The sequence below is a fragment of the Citrus sinensis genome, chromosome 1 (genome assembly GCF_022201045.2).
Source record: "Citrus sinensis cultivar Valencia sweet orange chromosome 1, DVS_A1.0, whole genome shotgun sequence".
Lineage (NCBI taxonomy): Eukaryota > Viridiplantae > Streptophyta > Magnoliopsida > Sapindales > Rutaceae > Citrus > Citrus sinensis.
This window is the reverse complement of record NC_068556.1, coordinates 131,481-154,426: the sequence shown is the minus strand read 5'-3', so window position 1 is coordinate 154,426 and position 22,946 is coordinate 131,481. Positions and strand designations below refer to the sequence as shown.

Genomic DNA, 22,946 nt, shown 5'->3' with positions numbered 1-22,946 from the left:
AATTTTGGAAAATTCAAACTGTGCTATAAAATTTCGGGATTTGTGCTACTGTAGTTTGATTAATTGGTTACAATATGTTAAAACCACAAATTAATTTGTACAAACTTATATGATATACTAATATTTGGTTAGATGAAAATGCTCATAGTCATGGGTCACGTAATTTATTTTTCATAATTTTGTAATTTTATTCAACTAATCCAATTATCTTAATTAATTTGTTCAAGAGTTTATGACTCTCCTGGTGGTCTACAAAATGGTATGTCCAAATTTCAGGCCTGTAAATTTATTTACAAAATGTGATATACAATTCTAGAGTTTATTAATTTATGTTCGTTATGGAGAAAATGAAACGCAAACAGTTCGAATTGGCAATTTGGTGGAGATGAACTGGAAAGATTAGAATTCATCAATCATCGAAGCTACACGCATGTGGGTAATGGAATAGTTTGTGAGTGTTGGGTATTAGTGCTACTGTTGTTGCCATCGCCTCAAACCCAATTTCAAGGACTTGAAAAATGAAGATAAATCTGCTTCCCTACCGGTACCGGAAACACGCAAACATACAACCAAACAATCCAACTTCTGTAATGCGAATAATATAACGATGAAGGATTCTTCATTTGGCCGGAAATTGAAATTAACCTCAACTTGGTTACACAACATGTATTTGGTATGGTTAGCCGTCAACTCTCAATTCCAAACCACTCAGTTCTCATCCTAAAAAGTGAGGAAAAAGGTTGAAAAAAAAAAAGAAGAAAACAAAGATGATGGCGATTGTGTTTAGCTACGTTGCTTGATATCTTTGATTAGTCCCCTAGGCCTATGGTGTCTGTCAGCCTTGTGTTCTTATGAATCCATGGCCACCGCCTCAGGGCGTAGACCCAGTTGAAGGGTTGGAATATGAGATTTTGTGAGCGGCATGCGGGATGATGACCCAACCAACTTCCTCTCCTTGAGAATTCCTTTTTCAGCAGTTCCAAGCTCTTTCCTCACTTCATTTGCCAGCTCTATTATGTAGTCGTCCTCATGACCTGTTAAACATAATCCCAGATTGAATCCCAGATTGATTTCTGTGTAGTACATTAATGAAGATCTAACTTTTAAGATGTATACGGACTGGTTCATTCCCATCACGTCATGTTTTGTGTAAGAAACAAAGGCTCACCAATATCAAACATGGCCTTCTCCAACTTGAAAAGGTAGTCTCTATTGTTTCCACAGGGTCCGACAGCCGTTGCAATTTGCCTGAAAATGTAAATCAGAACAAGTGAATAGACTGTTTATGCCAACCGTAAAGATACATTCCATGATTTAGTGTCTGCCCTCTACTTTACCTAGCCATTTCCTCCAATGGAGCAGGCCCCAGATAATACTTGTTTGATACTTTGTCTGGAGTAGACGTGAAACTGCACATATAATTACAGTTCTCCTCAGCAAATCATGACCAATGTTTTCCCTATTGAAAATTGCAGACATTGACTCATAGAAAGCAAGAAAACTTACACTATAACCCCAGTTAGAGCCGGCTGTGAAGGCTCCCCTTCCTGGATTAAAGAAGGATCATGCAAAAGAAATAAGAACAAATTGCAGATACCAAAGAAGCAAAGTTTAAAAATATTGTGGTGAAAAACTTCTCACCCTGTAAAAGTCTACAAGGGTCTTAGAGTCGTACTCGCATTCTCTTCGTTCCAAATACTACAGACAAAACGAAGGAAGAAAACATCACTCTATTGTCTTATAATATGCAAACCAGATTTGACAAATAAAGCAAGGGCTTCCTATTCCTATAAAAAGCAGGGGAACAGAGAAACCCAAATCCCTAGTAAAGCATCTAGTAGCTAGCTTTAAACTAAGAAAACATCTAGCTAGCCCACGGTAATACTAATTCTTTCTTTAGACAACAAGTATTAACAGAGGCAGTGCTCGTCCGTACCTCCATAGCGAGTCTTTCCTTTTCAGGACCTCCTCGGACACAATAAGCAACACCCCACTGATGGAAATTGCAAGTAAATTAAAGGAGTCAGAAAAACAGCGTGTATAATTTCTGACTAAAAAAGAAAACTTGGGCTAAATGTATGTAATAAATGCATAGAAGAAATTACAAAGTCGAGGTTCTACTTACACAAATGGTTTCTTGAGATTTTTCCAGCGTGCAAGTTCTAGCCGGGTGTTGAGGTGTACCCCTGTGATCAATGCATGCTAATGCAAAGGAAACAAAACAATATATCATGATGAGCAAGTTGAAGAAATCAGACAAGGAATAATTTGAATACAAAAATTGAACTGACCAAGATCAAACACGCGCCTGTAGTCCTTGATGAAGCCTAAAATTTTCTCATCATATTCAAACCCTGGGTTCCACACCAATGATCCATACCCAAAAACCCAGAACACCATTTTCCTGAAAAGCACCAACAAGGCATATCAAACATAAGGCATCATCAAATTGATAAATGGCGCATTCACCTCGCCATGGATCCAACACTAATCATAAACATAAACAAACGGACAAGCAATATTATCGCACCCAAATCAGAGAAAGAAAGGAGCATACAAGGAAATCGCGAGAGAAAGGAAGAAACTTGAAGCAAAAGAGGGAAACGAAACAAGCTAAAACGCCTAAGGTTAGGATTCTGTATTCTCTCTTTCTATTTCTCTTCGCTTCCTCTCTCTCTCTCTCTCTCCCCGTCTCTCGTGTGGGTGCAATTGAGACACGAGCAAAGAGAGGGATGGAGGTTGCGAGTTATATAAACACGCCTTTTTATATGACTGATGACCTTGGCGAGTTATATAAACACGCTTTTTATATGACCTGAACTTAACCCACAGAAAATTGCCTGGCTGGCAGTGGCATGCCTGATGCCTCTTTCATTTATCATGTATCACATCACATTATGTATGCAATTGGCAGATGAATCCATGTGTTTAGGAGATGGGGCTACGATTTATGTGTTTATGAAGTTGAAAGCACACATATTCATACATCACAAAAGTATGGTAGCATTATCGTTTGCCTTTGATTAAATTCGTACCTTCGACAATATTAACACGTGTTAAAAAATACTACCATATATGCCTAGTTATGCTGTTGATTAGTTTACTTATGCATACTTTCTATACCATACATGACATCCATGCGTGTAGCCCTGGCCCATGCATGATGGTAAAGCAATAAATTTGGATGCATTGAATCTGGACAGATTACAGATTACTAGTTAGGTATCGTTTTCAGCGTTGCCCAATTGCAGTGTTTGTCATTTACAGCACCGTGTTCGCGGCTATAGGACATATATTATGACTTTGCGTTACAGTCAAAGTTACTGGTAAAATGCCACAGGTTCAATGAACCTAGACATCCGCACGCGCTTCAACTCAATTGCTTCGAACCTGCGTTTGGCCTTTTCCATTAATCTTGCTGTATAAGTAGCTATTTGTTAAATTCATTAACTAAAGCTTTAATCAGTTTTGGGAATATTGTGAAAACTGCCTAGAATTAGGATCAATTCTTTAAAGAGTAATGATTATAATTTATGTGGATGTTTAAAAAAATAATTTTTTATCTCCTCACAAGCAACTTTTCATCTCTTATAACTTCCATTATCCCCTTAATTTGAGGGTTTCTATTTCTTATAATTATGATATATTACTTACCACTTTATGATTATATCACTATAAAAGGAGGATTTTATTCCTTATTTGTATACACTTAAGATTGAATAAAATCCTTCTCTAGACATTGTGTCCCTTATTTGCTTTCTCTATTTCTTTTAATACATTGTTGTGCCCCTAATTGATAAATAATTTACCCCATTATCAGCATAAGTCTCGAGTCATTGAGAGATAATATAATAATATCCCTCATTTAATCTTACTGACGAAGGCATTAGTTAAACTATCTTGATTTGTCTAACATCATATTTACATTTGTATATGATTTTGATAATTTAAAATGATGCATAGTGCATTCATACTTTTATTCAATTATAATTTAGCAATCAACAATCCAATACCTACAATAACATACAAAGGCATAAAGTCACAATTAAAAAATATCATAATATAAATCAAACATCAAGAATAACATAAATCCAAATTTAGCACCACCACAAATCTCCAAATAAAATTATAAAAGAACCACAAATCCATATAAAATAATATGAATTTCGATATATTTCTTAATTTAATTTAACTTCTATATTTTTTAATTAATCCTATTATCTTTTTTCATTTAACTTATATATTTTTCATTTAATTTTAATTTAATAAATAATTTTATTAAAAAATAATGTAGATCTGGATATCTAATTTTTTTTAATGCATTTGCATGTGGATCTAGATTCGAATCCCGACGGATTCTAAATCTTAGGATATGAATCTGCATTTTTTAATATGTGAATTCAGATTTTTTTGGGTCCGAATCTTTTGGATTTTTGCGGATTCGAGTCGGATCCAGATAGTTTTGCCATTCCTAAAGAAAAATAAAGTGCAAAAAAAAATTGATTTGGGAGTTGTCTAACCCTTTATGATGCTACCTTTTAAAAAATTTAAATAGAAATTAAAAGTGGTGATATTTGACCCTTTCAATTTATCATACATGCCCCTACTTTTTAATTAATATTATTTATTTTAGAATTACTCTTCTTGAAAAATTAAAAATAATTATTTTTTTCTACTCTCTCAAGATTAGCCTCTCATTTCTCAGATATCTATTCTTTTTAATTAATTTACAATTTTAAATCAAAATATTAATTTCAAATAAAATTCCAAACTGAAATCAAACAAAATTTTAGAATATCGCAAACTCAAAACCAATATCACCATAACAATAAAAACCCACTATTTTTTTTCATAAAATTTAACAAAAACTAACATTGGAGCTCATCATGTGTTGATGGAGATAATGGTTTGAAGATAAAGAAGATAGGAGGTAGTGGTGGTTGATGAAATGGTAGGGGGATAATGAACTCATGGTCATGGAGGAGAGAAGAATAAAATAAAAAAAATAATAATAAGATAAATTGAAAAGTAGGGGCTAGTGAGATAATATGAGGGGTCAAAAATCAATTACTCAAATAAAAATTGTGTCGTTTATTTTACTAATATTTCATGCGATAAGAAAATTTCTTAGCAGTTACATATCCCGGCCTTTAACACAAATAAGCATGTCGCAAAATCCATGAAGATTACCTCTCAATACAATCTCTTTCAGGTTCATTAAAATTTCATGTACCAATTCTTAAATACCCACTATGTAGAATATTCGTGTGGAATTTTCTCAAATTTTACTAGTATAATACGTTTTCCTTCTATTTCTCCAAAATTTACCTGTGTAATACGTTTTCCTTCCACTTCTCGAAGAGTCCATAATAAATATTACTTTACTGCCGATTCTCAAGAATATTCTTTTTCTTCCTCGTCTGCACTTGATTCAGCACACTTACACTTGGGCTTGGGCTGAAATTGGGCCGTAGTGGCCTTTTATTCCCCCTCTTGGAAATGGTGGGCTTTGTAATAGACTGAAAAGCCTAAAGCGGAGATATCGAGGTGGGTCGCGAACTAGACGGTGAAATCAAAACAAAACGTACTGTATTCGCTGAAGCAGGGAGAGCTTGAGAGTTACGGACGTCTTGAGAGACGTCAGTTTCGAACGCTCGTGCAACTGGTGAGTGGAGTCAACTCTTTCGCCCACGGTTTCGGAGATGTTGATATCTATGAATTCAATTGATTACCTCACTTTCCTTTCAATTCCATTCCAACATGACTATGTATGTTATCAGATTGATTTATATCTTTACTAATTTTTTCTTTTTTTAAATAATGAATTGATGATGATGCAGGTGCAGCAAACTGAATGAGAGCTTGCTGCTGTGCTGAAGGCACAAGCAATGGAAGGCGGCAGTTCGGGGACGCGACGCACGCGTTCACAAGTGGGTCCAGATTGGAGTTCGAAGGAAGCGCTGATTCTTGTGAACGAGATTGCTGCCGTGGAGGCAGATTGTTTGAAAGCTTTATCAAGCTATCAAAAATGGAAAATAATATCTGAAACTTGTACGGCGTTGGATGTGCCGCGCACTGCGAACCAATGCCGGAGGAAATGGGATTCATTGCTTGATGAGTACAAAAAGATAATTGTGCGATCAAGGACTTTTCCTAATTCCCAAACTCAAACTCATACTGATTGCTTTCCACCCAATTTTGACAGTGAGCTCTTTAAAGCCATTCATGATTTCGTTATGTCTAAGGATAACCGATCTGATGATACTGACCCAGATTCAGATACCGATCCTGAAGCTGACTTCTCCGAAGCAATTTCACAAGCACAACTGGGTAACTTTTAACTTCCCTCTCTTGTCTTGGATTGGGAGGACTTCTCATCCACCTCTATAACAAGAACATACACACATACTCTTTATTTTTATTTCTTTATTTGGCATAATTTAAATAATAATTAGTCATGCACTTTAAGCCTGAGTGACTACCCTCTATTAATTTACTTGTGTCATCTTATTCTACTATTTATGCACTGTGGAACCAAAGCTCTAGTTGTTTCCACAAACAGTTTTCACAAATACTCAGTTGCGCTACCAAATTTCATGCTGCGTTTAAACAAATGAAGCCTTAGTTGCTACGTAATACTCTTTTCTTATGATATCCATTGAACAGCTTAATTTGGGTGAATCTTGACTACTGCAATGATGGGTTATTTATATTGCTTCCGGTCATGGTCTCATTTTTTTTATCTCTAGTTTTTGTTGATGGTAATAGGGGTTTCTACAGGTTCTAGATTGTTGCTATCGAGTATCGAGTAGCTTCCGTAGGTATTTAAAGTGCTTGCCTTTCTTATTTTTGTTTGTTTCTTTTCTGACCTCTTCATCAAATCTACCTGCACATGCAACTTTTGGAATGGATCTCTTGCTACTCACTTTCCTTTTATGGCTTCTATCTGATAGGACCTAGTGGTGTTCAGTGCATCCGAATAATTTCAGTTAAAATTGCTTGCAACATTGATTCCTTAGTAATTCCATTTTATTTTTGATGGCTCGTGTTTGTTTTCTGGGTATGTTTTATGTGCCAGAAACTCCATCACAGTTTGATACACGATTAATGCTGCCAATTCTGGCTACAGTGTGTTCTTTTGTATGCTTTATTTCACTTATCTTTTTGTTTAATACATTTTTCTTTTCTCCCCATTATCTCATTCAGTTCTCCTTCTACCTTGTTGATGAAGTTAGTTTTCCTCTTGATATTCTCCTATTCTCATGGACAAGATATTAAGAATGGCCTTACTCAAATATTTGGTGTTTCTCAATTTTCAGTAGTATTTCAACTTCTCATAATATTAATGCTTAAAATTGCTTTATTACAATTGTTGTCATTATGTTCCTTAGCGTGTCAATCTTTCAATATTTTTCTCATATTCTTTGTGGTGAACCACACCTGCTGATGTAAAGCTTGTGCATGAACTCTTGAAATATATAGTTGTTCCAGTTGTTTGTCAGAGCCTCAGGTTTTAGAAGCTGTTACCATCTGAGTACTTCTATATTTGACATTGCTAGGATCCAAGAGGCAAAGGAGGCAGTCAATGTGTGTGAAGCAATGCGTGGAACAAAAGCTTCTAAAAAGCTGCTTGCATGAAAACCATCAGAAAGGTGGCTGCTCAGAAGAAAAACTCTGCAATAGCCATGTGGAAGAAGAACCTCGGGTACGGCTGGTAGAAAAGAAGTGTCAGAACAGTCGCATAAAAGAGAAGAAGTCCTTGAAGAGCTGTTTAGTAGAAAATGAGCAAATGATGGTGGCGAAACTGCAAGAAAATGCAGAATTAATCCATGCCATAGTTGCTGAGAGTGCTGATTATAGTGATGCTGATTTGAATAATGTTCAGGATCTCCAATCAGAATTTGTTAGACGTCAAGGGGATAAGCTCATTGCATGTCTAGGAGAAATTGTTAACACGCTGAATCAGTTCACTGATCATGTACAAGAATGTAAATAATTAGTTGTGGATGTCATTAGGATTTAAGAAAGGGTAGCTAGCTAGTTCGGTCATGTTGGCATCTTTGAAGCCAAATCCGGAATTGGATGCATTTGTTGCTTTTCAGTTCATTTTATTCAGCGCAATGCTGGCTGATCTTCAAAATGCTTTAGCTCAGCTTAATTATTGCGGAAAACTTAAAATGTTAAGCGACTCCACTGGGGATCGAACCCAGAATCTCTGGTTCCGTAGACGAGCGCCTTATCCCTTGGGCCATGGAGTCGACTGTTTGCTACAAATTTACCATAACGTCAAATCTCATTACCAAAATTCTAATTTATCTTAGCAAATGAAAACCAATTATGTGATCTCCAAATGTTCAAAGTTTCAATGATGCATTTGAAGAGGATTGCCGGCCCACCTGAGTTTGAATAGCGGGACAGCCATAGATTATTAATTTATTACAATAGAATTGAAAAGATAAAAGAGTACACATCGCAATCTAAAATCGACACAAGATAATTTTGTAGAGTTGACTTGTTGGTACTAATCGACCGAGCATGTTATTTCCTTGCGCAGCGGCAGCAATTTTGATGAAAAGAAAAAAGTGTCTCCTTGTCCAAAAAGTTTATATTAAGACAACACAACCACTTTACTTAGAATCCACAGTACCAAAGAGAACTCAAATGCAAAGATTGTATGAAGTAATCCACGATCAAGCGCAAATCCAAACAGCGTGATACCCCCATTGTTGTGTTGCAAATATGCCACTGCAAATTAATAAAATTAATTACAACACTAGCTAGTCTTAATTTTTGAGCCTTCGAATTGTTAAATACACAAATTAACTTTGAAAACAAATAGTAAACAATGGGCATAAAAATAATTATAAATACTCACCTAGAGCTTGCCTTATTTGGAAGGAGGGTGGTTCTTGAGAGGAAAGAACTTTAATGTTAATGTCTGATGAAGAGTCGGAGTCACTGCTACTACTAGTACTGTCTCTGCATTGATCATGGTCAGCTGCCTCTCCGGCGTTGCCTTTCCCGGAATCGGATCCGCCAACAGAAGCGCATGTCGCTGTCATATGCCATCTTGTTGCAACTGATGTTATCCCTTGAGCTCTATGCGTGATTCTTGCCGCCCCCAACACGCACAGAAAGAACCCACTCAGTTCAACAGCCGAGCACACCTGCACGCAGAAGCACAAGTTGATCACCTGTAATCATATTATATTAAAATAGTCCATGCATGTTGATCAGTTAGTAATTAAATCAATAATTTTGATACATATGCATATAATTAAAATATATAAATATCATTAATTAATTTAAGTACATATTGTGTATGTATGTGTATATTACCACAAGTTCACCAGAACTGAAGAAACTCTTATCCGCATGTGTACCCAAAATCAGCAGCAAAGCTCCCATTTGACTGATGCTGATCACAACAAGACTTGCAATGATAAAGAAGCGGTACCGATGACTGGTTGCCGATAATTGTTTCCTAATCCTTAAATGTTCTCTGAATATAAATCCAGCGTCGGATCCGGATCGACGTCCTTCAAACATGTTATGCAAACCCTCAAACCTCAATATATGAAGCTCACATGTTAACCGAAACATTACACAAACCAACAAGTACAAACCCGTTCGATAAACCCATGATGCTAAAACCAGCACAAACATCACGATCGAATTGATCCATGGATCCCCCCCGCCGCCGGGGAACGACACCCTCACCGTTGAAAAGTAGATGATTTTGTGTGCAAGCTCCACGAAGAAAGATGGTAAAAGTATGCATGCAAGGTATCGAAATGCTTTGTCAAGCTCGCGCGTGTATCCACGTCTAACAAACAACGAATCCTCCTGTAAGCCATCGAGGAACAAGAGGTGCCGCAGCCCATATTTGCTGAAAAATCTTGAGAGTATAAAGAAGCCCACTAGGGCTAACCCAGACTCAGGGAACTGAACCAACTTGTTGAACGAAACGGGGCCGTCTTGTGCACAATCCTGTGTTGATGATGGGACCTTAATGCAGAGTGAACTGATGAGTGGGACGATAATGGCGAGGAATATGAATGCGAAATATGATATGAACTTGCCAAAACATGAAGAGTGATCTAATGCACACCACTTGAGGCTTATTCTAAAGTTGCGTAGCTCATCAAAGAGTAAAGATTTTGATCTTGCATATGAGGGCTGTAGTAGTAAGGGCACGTTCTCCTGCTGCAGGTTGAATTGGATGTCCACTCGGGTTTCATCACCGGAGTTTTTGGGGGACTTCATTGTATTTCTTGGTTGGGTTTAGTTTCAGCAGGGGATAATAATATAATAATTTTATTATATGCATGAGGGACTTCGTTTGTATATATATATATATATAAAATTAATATTATGCAGGAAAATTTTAATGGCTGGTAAGTAAAGAAAATATTGTTGCTTGTGATCTTAACAAAGGTGATGTGCTTTTCTGATAACAACATATGTAGATACATGATACATATGAGTTCGGCCTACTGTAACCCGAGCTACTGAGTTTATATATGATCCACATTTTACCAAGATAAATTAATATGACAAATAATAATGTTAAGTGCAGGAGTATCATTTTCCTCATAATAATAATAATTGTTGCGTATATTGGCGAAAGCAAATAAAATATATAACAATTTTGTAAACGAAGAAAAAAAGATAAAAAGGCATAAAGATTAAAGAGGATGCTTTATCCCGTGAATTCTCTTCTCTTTGCCTTGTACTAGAGGTTTCAAAGCTAAGTGAAGAATAAAGCATTGCTGCTGGGCTTGGAGATGGAGAGCTTTCGGTTTAGCTACGTCAATCCCATATTCTTTTCTTCATGAGCCTATTATTAATTAATTAATTAAATATATTGATAGCCGCGTTGTGTTCTTCATTTCTGAATCCATCAAATTAATCTGTGTGATTATTTTGATTTCCAATTTTCAATAGATGGTGTTGTGGGTCATGCTCGTGAGTGCTAACGCGTACAATTTAAAAGATGCGGGATCAAAGTCAATATCACACGTGGATTCATCCTGGGCCACAGGTTTATGTGTGTGTGTGTGTGTCATCTTCCATGTCCAGCTGGCGAGTATTCTACTACTTTACGAATCCGTGATGGGGTCTACTCGCATGCAGGGCTGCCACGCGTCCCACCAAGTGAATTAATACATCTCTTCAGATTTGGCCCATTGTACGGTCCATAAAAGGGCCCATGATCCAGATGAAACTTCCATCCTTGACCACAAGAAGACCGTCATCACAAGACCCATCACCCATATTGATCTGCCTCGATCAGAGCTTACCATGCGTGCAACTATGCACTAAATCATGACTTTATATACGTGTATAATTGAACTTTTCTTAACTTAAAACAATGACTTCGAAGTTGTTTGTCAAATATTTTTTAAAATTTGCTTATTTGTTTTTTTTATTTTACTTTTGAATTTTAAACATATACCATTTAATAGAAAAAATTAAATAATTTAACTGTTATATGAATTGACAAAAGGTTTGAATAAAAATCAACTATAATATCTCAAAACACCCTTTTTAATAGGCTTATTTCTAATCAAATAAACTAATTTCCATTTTACTCTTTTCAATTGCCTTTTTGTGTAGATTTTATATGATTGAATCAAACTAGCAACCTTTTTCTTCCCCCCCCCCCCCCCCACTTGGTAATCATCTCGGGCTCTTTTGTTCATAGCTATCATTTTAAGAAAACTTTTAATTTTTCATGCAGATACACTTTTAAACCGTAGTGTTTCAGAGAGTTAATTTTTAATAATAAAATAATTTAATTTACTTATCGTCTTTAATTTATCAAATATATAATAATACTATAGGAACATAAATTTCAAAATATCATAATTCATATGTTTTTTGCTTATGAGGTAAATAACTTAACATTTCTATTCAGTCAATGAAAATAGAAAAATAAACATGTCTTTCAAACTTTTACATTCAAACATATTTATACTTCAACCAGATTCAAATCCATTTAGATTTAAGACAAAAAAAAAAAAATGACACCCTAATTTTTTATTCATTTATCCATTTAATCCAAATGTAAGATTTAAAATTAGAATTAAGTAACATCTAGTGGTGGGTGTTTGATTTAGATTTTGGGGATCAAGAATTAGGTTTAGACATTTTTTTTTATAAATATAATCCAGTCAGGTTTGATGATCGGTTTGATTTTATCCCAAATTAAATTAAAAATTAATTCATTTTTAATTCTCAATCCAATCAGTTTGAACTAAACCAAACTGAAAAATGATATAAGTTTTCGGTTTGATTTTGTTCAGTTCCACCACTAGTATAGGATGGTGAAATTAATTTTCCCAAAAAAAAAAATAAATAAAGAACTAAAAAGCTACATGTACAATACTGATAGCAAAGTCTTAAATTGGAAGAGAATTTATGTATTCATATCTAAAAAATTGAGTACCATTACATTAGAGAAAATATCGATAATTGCATTATCATTCTCAATGTTATTTATCTCTTTTGTTCACATATATATTTAAATGTATATAGTCTCATTCGAATTAAAGATCTTCATTTTAATAAAAAGAATTGCTAAATTAAAAAAAAAAAAAAAAACGAACTCCAATGTACTAAAAAAATAAAATATTAACGTTTTATTTTTCAGTTTGCTCTTTATTATAATATCTCTCATTAGTATAATATATATATATACACACATATATTACTAATCTATCCAGAATTCTTAATTTTATTAAAGTCTAAAAAAACTATCCAAAATCCATTATATTAAGTCATATGATTCAACCGATTTTGCTCGAATCTCAATCCTTTACCCTCTGAAAATGAGAAAAGATAACTCTCCCTCATTAATAGCCCGTCAACCACCAGGTGCACCATAGTTTGTCGTCACTTGCCCAACAACACTCATCAGCACTCATCAACAGTCATCGTCTCTCATCGCCTCTCTCGTAGTCGGTCACAATTAGCAATCATCAGCAGTCTATCATCAGCTTGTTGCAAGCTTACAGCTTCCATCTTGTCAGTGTCGAAATCAAAGGTAAATTCTTTTTAAATGTAAGATTGTAGAGACCGTGAGAGATTGTGAAACCCACGACTCAGTACTTTACATGAAATATAAGATATCCAAATCCTTTAATATAAAGCCGCTGGTTATTTTTCTCTTTATGTTTGATTAAATAATAGTTTCTAAGTACTAAATAAACATCCCACCATTTACAAATTGTGGACTTTTATTTGGTTTTTGATAAAGATAATAACACTTACTAGTTATCATCATGTGATATGTCAAGCTTAGTCAGTAATCTGACTAACAACATTTTGAATGTAGCATCAATAGGCATCGCTTGGTCATTGGAAAATTAATGAGATGAAATTGAGGTGAAAAATGCTCTGGGAATTTTTTTTTTTTTTTTAATGAATCCTCGATTTTATTGAAACAAAATAAAAACGCTCTGGGAATTTAAATGCTTAGATTATTCTATCTATTAGGCCAGTGATTTCTTGAGTTTTCACTTACTATGTGATGTTTAGTTGATTTAAGTTTCTCTTCCAAAGATAATAAGATAATTCAGGTGGGTTCCTAGAACAGTCGTGACATCTAATTGATATTTAAATAATTGATAATGTTTGTGGTTGTATCTGAACTGATTTACTTTATCATTTTCTTCACTTGTTTCTCTTCACAAAATAGACTAATTTTTTGTTTCATCATTTTCTATCTGTTGATGTTTGTTTGGTGGAGGTTAATAGTTGTTGATGTAACTCTTGCTGCTTATGCTGAGGGTTGACGGAGAAATTGAGATGGATCTATGTATTATGTTGTTATTCAATAATTTGTATTGTATTTGTTCGCCACTCTTTTTTTTTTTTTAAGACTTAAGTTATGCTTAGATTTTGTCCTTTTGACTTGATTTAAGCATTTATTATTTTCTTAATTTAAATTTGCTAATCCAAACTATAATTGTATCTGAAATTACAATTCATGCCCGAATCATAAAAAAAAAAATTAACTAATTGACCTGAACTGACCCGAATTTACTTTTCATCCCATTTAAAATTGAATTCTCAAATTCGAATGGAAAATTATAAAAACCAAGCTAATCATATCCTATACATCTAAACAAATACTATCCAATTATATATTTGATGCATCCAAATAAATAGAGAACACCAACAAAATAGATTTTTTTGGGTTTATTTTTGATGAAATAGGATAAGTTTACTTTGTACATTAGAATTATATACTCTCAAAGTTATATATATATATATATATATATTTGAAATGACATGCTCAAGAGTGACAGAAGTCACACAATTTGTTTTTAATACAATAGACGGCCGAGGCAACAATAAAAAAAGAAAAAGGAAAAAAAAAAGATTAACATCATCGCGAACAGAACAAGAAAACCCAAAAGGAACTATCGTATTAGCCACACAGACACAGAGACAAAGCCAATCAACAAAATAAAAAATATACAGTACACCAAAACACGATGAACAAGGAATAAGAAGCAGGCAAGCGAAGCAAACAACTGACAACAAGAACATTTTAAAGCGATCATTAGTAGTTGAAAAGGCCGGCCTCAAATTGTAAAGACATAGAGGTCGACAGCTCATTCTTAGGCATCAATTAATATTAAAGTTATGGAGGGACTTTGTCAATCCCACCACACCCCAGGCCACCTCCCCTTCGCCTTCTTCATTAATTTGTCCCTTTGCTTTGCTTTGCTCGTTGATTCCATTAACCAAACCAATATATCCATCGATCGTCTTGGCTTCCACCGATCGATATGGCAAAGGAAGCAGCAACTAATCGTAATTCGCATCCAACAACGATACTGTTAATGTTGCTAGCAGCATGCTTCGTTGTGGCGACATGCAGGGGAGAAACGGATGCTGAAAAACTGCTCAAGTTCAGGAACTCATTAACAACATCAAACGGCGGCGACTCTGCGCTCAAGGACTGGGAAGAATCCCCCACTCCTTGCACCAACGACACTCAAAACTGGACTGGTGTGCGTTGCTCCCGCGGCATTGTGATTGGACTGAGATTGGAGAACATGAATCTAATGGGGATGATTGACGTTGACACACTTTCCCGGTTGCCAGGTTTACGTTCTTTGAGTTTCATTAACAACAGCTTTGACGGTCCCATGCCTAGTGTCGGCAAGCTTACATTGAGGGCCCTGTATTTGTCACTCAACAAATTCACTGGTGAAATTCCTTCTGATGCATTTGCTGGCATGGACCAACTGAAGAAGGTTCATCTGGCAAGAAACCACTTCTCCGGTCAAATTCCTAAGTCACTTGCCGGATTGCAAAAGCTACTCCAGCTGAATCTTGAGGGCAACTCTTTTCAAGGCAAGATTCCCGATTTTCCATTGGCCCATCTCACCTTGCTCGATCTTTCTTACAATCAATTGGTGGGTCGGATACCCGACACCTTGAGTAATTTCGATGCAACTTCATTTCAAGGTACACTCATTGATTTTTCCAACTCATCATCTTTTATTAATACATATCAATTAGCTGCAACAAGCAATAGGTAATTATTTTGATCATCTGAAAATATTAATAATAACAATAATGACAATGATAATGATAATTATTTATTTATTATACTTCCTAATCACGTATGTTATATGATCAAAACTAAGAAAATCCCGTACAAGCGATTATCTGCACGTTGCTAGTAATTGCTTATATCGATCCATGAGACATTCATTCATTCATGTTAAAATCAACTTAATTAATGATTGATTGGGGGGGGGGGGGGAATGTTCTTTATTAATTACTTTTATATATTTGATTATTTTCCCTTTAGAAAATTTTTTTTAAAAAAAACACTACTAGTGGATGGGCATATGAATTATGTCTAATTTTTTTGTTTGGACCGATCAAACAGGTAATAAAGGTCTATGTGGAAAGCCTCTAGAGGCATGCAAATCCTCAATCTCCAAGAAAACTATCTTAATAATTTGCACAGTAGCTGGTGCTACACTTGCATTAGCTGCTATCGTTGCATTTTCCTGTACTCGCGGCAACAATTCTAAGACATCAGAGCCAATCATCGTCAATGAAACCCAAGAGACAAAAGCCCTTAAGAAATATGGTGCTAATAATTATCATGATATGGGACAAAATGAAATCCAATCATCTGACTGCTACTTTGTCAATTCTCAAAATGATGAGATTAGCAAGCTTCATTTTGTTAACAATGACAGGGAAATGTTTGAGTTGAATGATCTACTTAGAGCCTCTGCTGAAGTACTGGGCAGCGGCAGCTTTGGATCGTCTTATAAAGCTGTTCTTTTGACTGGGCCTGCCATGGTTGTTAAGAGGTTTAGGCAAATGAGCAATGTGGGCAAAGAAGATTTTCATGAACACATGACAAGGCTTGGAAGCTTGTCACATCCTAATTTGCTTCCACTTATAGCTTTCTACTATAGAAAAGAAGAGAAGCTTCTTGTTTCCGACTTTGTTCCCAATGGCAGCTTGGCTAATCTTCTCCATGGTATGTACGTATGTATGTGGGTATTTATGTATATTATGTTCTTCATGTATATATAACATTTAATTGGTTGTTGCAGTTAGACGAGCCCCTGGGCAGCCGGGACTTGACTGGCCAATACGCTTGAAGATCATCAAAGGAGTGGCAAAGGGGTTGGCATATCTCTACAAAGAGTTCCCTGGCGTAACATTACCACATGGTCACTTAAAATCATCAAATGTCCTTCTTGATAATGCTTATGAGCCTCTCTTGATAGATTATGCACTAGTGCCAATAGTGAACAAAGAGCATGCTCAATTACACATGGTTGCCTACAAGTCCCCTGAATTCAACCAAACGGACGGCGTAACAAGGAAGACTGACGTGTGGAGTCTTGGAATACTAATACTGGAATTGTTAACAGGAAAATTCCCAGCAAATTATCTAGCACAAGGGAAAGGTGCGAATGCGGATTTGGCCACATGGGTGAATTCGGTTGTGAGGGAAGAGTGGACGGGGGAAGTGTTTGATAAGGATATGAGAGGGACAAAGAGTGGTGAGGGTGAGATGTTGAAGCTGTTGAAGATTGGGATGTGCTGCTGTGAATGGAATGCAGAGAGGAGGTGGGATTTGAGAGAGGCTGTGGAGAAGATAACGGAGTTGAAGGAGAGGGATAATGATAATGAAGATTACTCTTCATATGCTAGTGAGGATTATGTCTACTCTTCTAGAGCAATGACTGATGAGGACTTCTCATTCTCAGTAGCTGGCTGAACTCAACTTATTTTTTCTTTCTTTGGCTTTTGGCAGCTGATGTTCTTTTTGGGGTTAGTAGAAGGGAGGATAAAGCTGGCAATTAAAGGAAGCCATTTATGTTAATCTTAGTAATTTTCCCATATATAGATATATCTTTGAATGTTTTTAACTTTTGCAAGGTTCATTATGTAACGAGGCAGTGACACTGATTAAACTTGTATTATTATTATTATTATTATTTTTGAATAGAAGCAAATTGATTGTGTTATGGGTTTCTTTTGCTTCCCATGGGATTAGCAACTGGCACTGGCATTTTCATTGGCATTTGGCAAGGGCAAGTTGAAGCTGCCTGCACCTGCAGACTCTCAGTGGACTGAATTACATATTACATAATACAAGTGAAAGGAAGGGACTCGTAAAGTTTTATTGTCGTAGTTTGGATAAGATTAAGAATTGCTGTCGCTTCTTGTCAGATTGCATTGAAACGCTAGTAGTCGCTGCCGTGCTGCTGCGAGCATTGGAATTAGAAGATTAGCACAAGCAGCCCCTACCTATCATGGACGCTGATGTTATGGACCTTACGGTTATCAATGGGCTCCACATTCCCGTGTGGTCCGGTCCATGTAATTCTTAGTTATCATGTGCGCGCGCACGTCCCCATTCCACCATGCAAAATGCAAACTTAGGCCGCCGCATTTGATTTTTTTTTTTTTAATCTGAAAACTGAATTAGTTTAAATTTTGAATAAAATTAAATGTATGAGTCTAAATGATATATTTATTTTTTTATCTGAATAACTGAAAATAAATATCAAGTTATTTTATTTTTTAACTTAAAAAAATTTAGAAACTAATATTTTTATATTTACGTCCTTACAAATTATAAACGTTAAATAAATAATAAACATCTTAAAAAATATAAATAAGATAATATATTATCATAACATGAATCATATTCAATTAAATACAACTCTTTAATATTCTATATTATATATGTTACATCAATTTTATTATATTTTTATATAAAAAATATTCATAAAAAATTATGAAGGTAAATAATGCTAATTTAAAAAAATAAAAATAATAACAGTCTACCACTATATATTATCATAAAGTTATATAGAGATGAGTAATAATTGCGATTATTAAATTTTATTTTAGAGAAGGATGAAAATAAATTAATTAGATAAAGATATTTTAGAGAATATTTTTTAATCATATCATTCAGACTTTTTAGATTAAGTAAAAGTTAAAAAATTTAGTTTAATAATTTAATGACTTAATGGCTAAAAATTTTCATTAAGTTAAAAAAAACAAATAGACTTAATAACTTAATTGATTAAAATACAGTTAATTAACTCATTTAAGTCAAGAAGCAAATAGTTCCTTACACTTAAAAGATTGATACCATGCTACACATTAAAATGGCAAAAGCTTTAGGGCGGGTGGGGGAGCTTGTATTATGTTATATTGGATTGTATTAAAATTTAATCTTATACGGTTATAATTTTTAGTTGTATTGCACTTTGTTAAATATGTGATTAATGTAATGAAAGGAGTATAGAATAATCCTATGAGATGATAGGGCTTAGGATGTATTACATCAAAATAATGCTCATATTTTTAAATTTTAATAATTTTACTTTTATTATTCAATAATGTATAATAAAATTTTAAAAAATAATTAAATACTAATTTATATTTAGAAAAATTTAATTTAAATAATAATATAACATATTAGTATACCTAAATATTTAATAAATAAATGTTAATACATCATTTTACTTTTATTATGCAAAATAATTTTAATTAATCATTTATTTACTAAAATACTAAATTTAATATGTTGTGATACAACAAACGTACCCTTACACTTTTGGAGTTACAGTGAAAAGTTATTGAAGCTTTTATTGATTTGTAGCTGGGTATTGGGAAACTGAAATGGGATACCTAGGCCTAGCGTAGGCATGCATAAAATGCAGACGCTGCACTGATAACTTTGCAATAAGTATCTGTAAAGATAAGGTTGGGTTCACACGTAAATAAAGTTCATTTTTTTTAAGAGAATTATTATTTGTGATATTTATAATCTTATAATTATAATTATTGAGATCAGTTTATATCAATTTTAATATGATATCGTTTAGATTTTAACCCTCTAAATATTCGAGGAACGTCAACTCTCCTCATAAAAGAAAGATTACCTTCATTTAAATTTTAAGAAAAAAAAATTAAATTAAACCCTTACGATGCAGGAGTTCGAACCACTTCTTTCGTATTTATGTGGGAGTAATTCTAACCACTTAACCAGGTCCTAATGGTTAAATAAAGCTCATTAGGAGAGAACTAAGATGAGACTCTTATAATTTTTTGGGGGGGGGGGGGGGGGGGGGGACTGAGAAAAAGGAAAACTGATGTAATTCCCAAAAATTGGGGGATGAGAAAGAGGAAACCGGATCTAATTCCCAAAAATTGGTATATCCTGAAAGAATTTGACGGCTGAGTCTGGCCTACCAGTTTCCGAATCACTCGAATGCATATCTTTTTATTTTGTTAAATTATGATCTGAATATTATTACGATAACACGTAGCCTACTTACAAAGACTTTGTATATAATATATATTTATTACATATATAATCCAGTCGTCCTTATTATCCAACGCAACTCTCACGCTCTGTTTTTACAACTTTGTCCCTCAATCCTCTCATCTCGTCTCCCTCTTTCACCGGAATATTCTCGAGCAGAGCTACGGTAAGCATCATCCTAATCGTAAAGGTACTTACTGCTCTACTTTTACTCTATACAAGCAAAGATTTTTGTTCTCGATTATACGCATAAACATATGTATATATTGGGAAAGCCAAGCCAATCCACCATCTCATCTTTGCATGCTGCTGGTGCCTGGTGCTGGCTAATCTTTCTTTCTAATCCAAAGCCAGCCCACTTGGACTTATCAAAGCTGTCAACTTTTATCATCTGCTGCCTTTTCGTTTGCTAAAGCTTCTGAGTCTGAGATGCATCCGTTTGTCATGTATATATATTTCTGCCTATTATTTCTTTCTAATTATGCTACATCACATCGCATAACAGATGAAGAATAGTAACACTAATAGACGATGCTTAATAATTGAAGTTTTTATTAATATTATATTTATATTTATACACGTTAACTAAATATTGTTTTTACTGACAAATTAATTACACTGCTGACACAGCCACAAACCTCTCCTCTCTTACTGATTTTGATTTATGCAACCTTTGGTGTGCGTCTCGCGTTTCATGTGGATTCTCATAGAATTTAGAATTTTGAATCTGATTCTTCGTGAGGCATGTTGTGGGATGCCCTTCCCGTTAGAACAAATATGTTAAGCGATTCCGGTTAAAATTTGACAAGACCCTTTACACATTGACATTCTTGCTTAATGTAATTTGCATTCATTAGTTTCAAGTTTGATGGTCCTTATTTTAGTGTAGTTTGCTTTGCATTTGGAAAACGTGAGCATCTCTCTGTTCGCAGATTCTCCATTTGCATACAGTGTAGTGCCATGCGTCATTCAACATGCCTTTTAATCTTGCTTGACTGTTAACAAAAATAGAAATGGTATTATCAGACAATCTAAACATTAAAGTTTTTCTTAGTATTTTGAAAATAAAACTCAAATTCCGTGGTCCCTGGAAAAAATTAATATATATTTATGTGTGTGTGTGTGTAATTAATGGGTTCCATCATTATTCAAAGAGGATAAGAACAGAATATAAGAGGCTCCAAGTGGGTAACAAGTTCAAAAAAGTACTAAATTCCTGGATAAAAAGTTTGAAGCAGCCTTGCCTCTCAATGCTTTAAAATAAAGACCAGGAAATGCCGAGTCTTCTGAGCCATATTACATGACCTTTTGTGAGTATCACTCTTTATGACTTCATTTTTCCTCTCTTGATCAATTAAGAGATTATTAAAAGAAGCAGAGTGGATACCAGCTTCAGCTTGTTGTTCTAATGGCAAGAGACAACGATCAATCCAAATTTATTGACAGCAGCGACTTTCTGACAGTCTTAGCATCTGAAGGTGTAGAGTTCCTTCTTTCTCGTCAAGGAAAGGTAATTTCTTGAGCAATCTATATTTTTTTTCCCCTCTTAAATGCATTTATGCAATTCTTGTAATATGGATTTTCATATTAGCTTAGCCTTGTTCTGTTGATGCAATTGAATTTTTCTTGATGTTTTTGTTGGGTTGCCAAGAAAATAGTGAGTAGAGAAACTAACATAATTTTGTAGGGATCTTAAGTCTTTGAAGTGTAATCAATTACTTTAGTCTAATTACTCCAAAAAGGGTGCCCTTCAATACTAGAAATGAATACTCAGATTAATTAAGTGGACTAAATATGATTTATTTCTTTTTCCTAAATATAGGTACCCTTGTCATCATGTGGTGGCAAGACAATTTGCCTCTTCTTCTCTGCTAACTGGTGCAGACCATGTAAAACTTTTACTCCACAATTGGTGCAACTTTATGACACGCTAAGAACCAGAGGTACAGAGCTGGAAGTTATCTTCATTTCCTTTGACCATGATGAGAATGGATTCGAGGAGCACTTCAAGTGTATGCCCTGGCTTGCTGTTCCATTTGATGAAACCTTGCATAAAAAATTAAGAATCAGGTATCGAGTTGATCGCATCCCATCGCTCATTCCATTAGCTTCAGATGGGACATTAATTGAAGAAGACTTGATCGGATTGATTGAAGACTATGGAGCTGATGCATATCCTTTCACCAGAAAGAGAAGGGAAGAATTGAAGGCTATTGATGATTCCAAGAGGCAGGGAGGGAAATTAGAACAGCTTTTGGCAATTGAAGGACGAGATTATGTTCTTTCTAGAGATCATAGAAAGGTAATTCAGTGTTGCTGCAGTTCTTAAAAGTTGTTACTACTTAAACCTGAGTTTTTTTTTTCTTTTTTCTTCCCCTAATCTTTTGCAGATAACAGTATCTGAACTTGCTGGGAAGACTATAGGACTTTACTTTGGTGCACATTGGTGCCCTCCTTGTCGTTCTTTCACTTCTCAACTTATAGAGGTCTACGACAAGCTCAAAACCACAGCAAATCACTGCTTTGAAGTTGTTTTAGTCTCTACAGATCGAGACCACAAAGAATTTGATCTCAATCATAGTATCATGCCATGGCTGGCAATTCCTTATGAGGACAGGGCACGACAAGACCTGTGTAGAATCTTCAACATCAAAGGGATTCCGGCTTTAGTCCTAATTGGACCAGATGGGAAGACAATTAGCACAAATGGGAAGGAGATGATCTCCCTGTATGGTGCTAAAGCTTTTCCATTTACAGAGTCAAGGATTGCAGAAATAGAAACAGCCTTGAAAAAGGAAGGAGATGCATTGCCTCGAGAAGTGAAGGACGTGAAGCATGAACATGAACTAAAACTAGACATGGCCAAAGCTTACGTATGTGACTGCTGCAAAATGAGAGGGAGGTTCTGGGCATTCTCTTGTGATGTGTGCAACTATGACCTTCATCCTAAATGTGTGGAAGGAATAAACCTTAATTTGTAAAAGGCAACAGCCAGCCGGAAACTTTGATAGAAATATATTTATACCCCATATAATAATAAACTTATGGTTAAATTATAATGTATCCATGATATTCTTGAATTGCAAGTCCCACCAAATTTCAG

At 35.0% G+C, this 22,946-nt stretch overlaps 5 protein-coding genes and 1 non-coding gene across 13 annotated transcripts; 3 read left to right on the top strand and 3 right to left on the bottom strand.

Annotated features, from left to right (window-relative positions):
• Positions 1 to 602: 602 nt before the first annotated feature.
• Positions 603 to 2,775, bottom strand: LOC102621501 (gamma-glutamylcyclotransferase 2-1). 2 transcript variants are annotated; one of them, XM_006483573.4, is made up of 9 exons: positions 2,531 to 2,775; positions 2,292 to 2,404; positions 2,126 to 2,202; positions 1,937 to 1,993; positions 1,642 to 1,698; positions 1,507 to 1,547; positions 1,338 to 1,409; positions 1,169 to 1,248; positions 603 to 1,034 (listed from the first exon to the last, which is right to left on the bottom strand). In XM_006483573.4, the coding sequence occupies exons 2-9, from the start codon at positions 2,398 to 2,400 to the stop codon at positions 850 to 852; spliced, it is 678 nt and encodes a 225-aa protein (XP_006483636.1). In that variant the 5' UTR covers positions 2,401 to 2,404; positions 2,531 to 2,775; the 3' UTR covers positions 603 to 849. The 2 variants fall into 2 exon arrangements, with proteins under 2 accessions (XP_006483636.1, XP_006483635.1); XM_006483572.4 differs by having other exon boundaries at positions 2,558 to 2,773.
• Positions 2,776 to 5,502: 2,727 nt separating this feature from the next.
• On the top strand, positions 5,503 to 8,140 carry LOC102622170 (hypothetical protein). 3 transcript variants are annotated; one of them, XM_006483575.4, is made up of 3 exons: positions 5,503 to 5,665; positions 5,841 to 6,330; positions 7,560 to 8,140. In XM_006483575.4, exons 2-3 carry the CDS (start codon positions 5,889 to 5,891, stop codon positions 7,994 to 7,996), a joined length of 879 nt encoding a protein of 292 aa, XP_006483638.2. In that variant the 5' UTR covers positions 5,503 to 5,665; positions 5,841 to 5,888; the 3' UTR covers positions 7,997 to 8,140. The 3 variants fall into 3 exon arrangements, with proteins under 3 accessions (XP_006483638.2, XP_006483639.2, XP_024957123.2); XM_006483576.4 differs by having other exon boundaries at positions 5,604 to 5,768; XM_025101355.2 differs by having other exon boundaries at positions 5,611 to 5,768; positions 5,847 to 6,330.
• A 45-nt stretch (positions 8,141 to 8,185) lies between these two features.
• Positions 8,186 to 8,258, bottom strand: TRNAR-ACG (transfer RNA arginine (anticodon ACG)). Its single transcript has one exon. It is a non-coding gene; the product is annotated as a tRNA-Arg (tRNA).
• A 93-nt stretch (positions 8,259 to 8,351) lies between these two features.
• On the bottom strand, positions 8,352 to 10,322 carry LOC102622682 (hypothetical protein). 2 transcript variants are annotated; one of them, XM_052442145.1, is made up of 4 exons: positions 9,627 to 10,322; positions 9,340 to 9,539; positions 8,876 to 9,167; positions 8,352 to 8,745 (listed from the first exon to the last, which is right to left on the bottom strand). In XM_052442145.1, exons 1-4 carry the CDS (start codon positions 10,264 to 10,266, stop codon positions 8,609 to 8,611), a joined length of 1,269 nt encoding a protein of 422 aa, XP_052298105.1. In that variant the 5' UTR covers positions 10,267 to 10,322; the 3' UTR covers positions 8,352 to 8,608. The 2 variants fall into 2 exon arrangements, with proteins under 2 accessions (XP_052298105.1, XP_006483640.2); XM_006483577.4 differs by having other exon boundaries at positions 9,340 to 10,322.
• Positions 10,323 to 14,247: 3,925 nt separating this feature from the next.
• LOC102623182 (probable LRR receptor-like serine/threonine-protein kinase At4g31250) lies at positions 14,248 to 17,529 on the top strand. Its single transcript, XM_006483579.4, has 3 exons — positions 14,248 to 15,486; positions 15,917 to 16,525; positions 16,602 to 17,529. The coding sequence occupies exons 1-3, from the start codon at positions 14,802 to 14,804 to the stop codon at positions 17,273 to 17,275; spliced, it is 1,968 nt and encodes a 655-aa protein (XP_006483642.2). The 5' UTR covers positions 14,248 to 14,801; the 3' UTR covers positions 17,276 to 17,529.
• Positions 17,530 to 19,862: 2,333 nt separating this feature from the next.
• Positions 19,863 to 22,923, top strand: LOC102623459 (probable nucleoredoxin 3). 4 transcript variants are annotated; one of them, XM_006483582.4, is made up of 5 exons: positions 19,901 to 20,033; positions 20,998 to 21,153; positions 21,234 to 21,353; positions 21,666 to 22,145; positions 22,234 to 22,923. In XM_006483582.4, the coding sequence occupies exons 3-5, from the start codon at positions 21,252 to 21,254 to the stop codon at positions 22,822 to 22,824; spliced, it is 1,173 nt and encodes a 390-aa protein (XP_006483645.2). In that variant the 5' UTR covers positions 19,901 to 20,033; positions 20,998 to 21,153; positions 21,234 to 21,251; the 3' UTR covers positions 22,825 to 22,923. The 4 variants fall into 4 exon arrangements, with proteins under 4 accessions (XP_006483644.2, XP_006483643.2, XP_006483645.2 ...); XM_006483581.4 differs by lacking the exon at positions 20,998 to 21,153 and having other exon boundaries at positions 19,863 to 20,009; positions 21,203 to 21,353; XM_006483580.4 differs by lacking the exon at positions 20,998 to 21,153 and having other exon boundaries at positions 19,868 to 20,033; positions 21,203 to 21,353.
• The last annotated feature ends 23 nt before the right edge of the window (positions 22,924 to 22,946 follow it).

What these genes read in the sequence shown, in the direction of transcription:
- LOC102621501 (XM_006483573.4), bottom strand. Translation starts at nt 2,400, where the DNA reads ATGGTGTTCTGGGTTTTTGGGTATGGATCATTGGTGTGGAACCCAGGG. An exon ending in CCCTTGTAGACTTTTACAGG is followed by an intron (nt 1,548 to 1,641) that starts GTGAGAAGTTTT and finishes TCTTTAATCCAG; the next exon opens with GAAGGGGAGCCTTCACAGCC. An exon ending in GCTCTAACTGGGGTTATAGT is followed by an intron (nt 1,410 to 1,506) that starts GTAAGTTTTCTT and finishes TTATATGTGCAG; the next exon opens with TTTCACGTCTACTCCAGACA.
- LOC102622170 (XM_006483575.4), top strand. Translation starts at nt 5,889, where the DNA reads ATGGAAGGCGGCAGTTCGGGGACGCGACGCACGCGTTCACAAGTGGGT. An exon ending in AATTTCACAAGCACAACTGG is followed by an intron (nt 6,331 to 7,559) that starts GTAACTTTTAAC and finishes TGACATTGCTAG; the next exon opens with GATCCAAGAGGCAAAGGAGG.
- LOC102622682 (XM_006483577.4), bottom strand. Translation starts at nt 10,266, where the DNA reads ATGAAGTCCCCCAAAAACTCCGGTGATGAAACCCGAGTGGACATCCAA. An exon ending in TCAGTTCTGGTGAACTTGTG is followed by an intron (nt 9,168 to 9,339) that starts GTAATATACACA and finishes TTCTGCGTGCAG; the next exon opens with GTGTGCTCGGCTGTTGAACT. An exon ending in CCAAATAAGGCAAGCTCTAG is followed by an intron (nt 8,746 to 8,875) that starts GTGAGTATTTAT and finishes ATTAATTTGCAG; the next exon opens with TGGCATATTTGCAACACAAC.
- LOC102623182 (XM_006483579.4), top strand. Translation starts at nt 14,802, where the DNA reads ATGGCAAAGGAAGCAGCAACTAATCGTAATTCGCATCCAACAACGATA. An exon ending in CGATGCAACTTCATTTCAAG is followed by an intron (nt 15,487 to 15,916) that starts GTACACTCATTG and finishes CCGATCAAACAG; the next exon opens with GTAATAAAGGTCTATGTGGA. An exon ending in CTTGGCTAATCTTCTCCATG is followed by an intron (nt 16,526 to 16,601) that starts GTATGTACGTAT and finishes TGGTTGTTGCAG; the next exon opens with TTAGACGAGCCCCTGGGCAG.
- LOC102623459 (XM_006483581.4), top strand. Translation starts at nt 21,252, where the DNA reads ATGGCAAGAGACAACGATCAATCCAAATTTATTGACAGCAGCGACTTT. An exon ending in TTCTTTCTCGTCAAGGAAAG is followed by an intron (nt 21,354 to 21,665) that starts GTAATTTCTTGA and finishes TCCTAAATATAG; the next exon opens with GTACCCTTGTCATCATGTGG. An exon ending in TTTCTAGAGATCATAGAAAG is followed by an intron (nt 22,146 to 22,233) that starts GTAATTCAGTGT and finishes AATCTTTTGCAG; the next exon opens with ATAACAGTATCTGAACTTGC.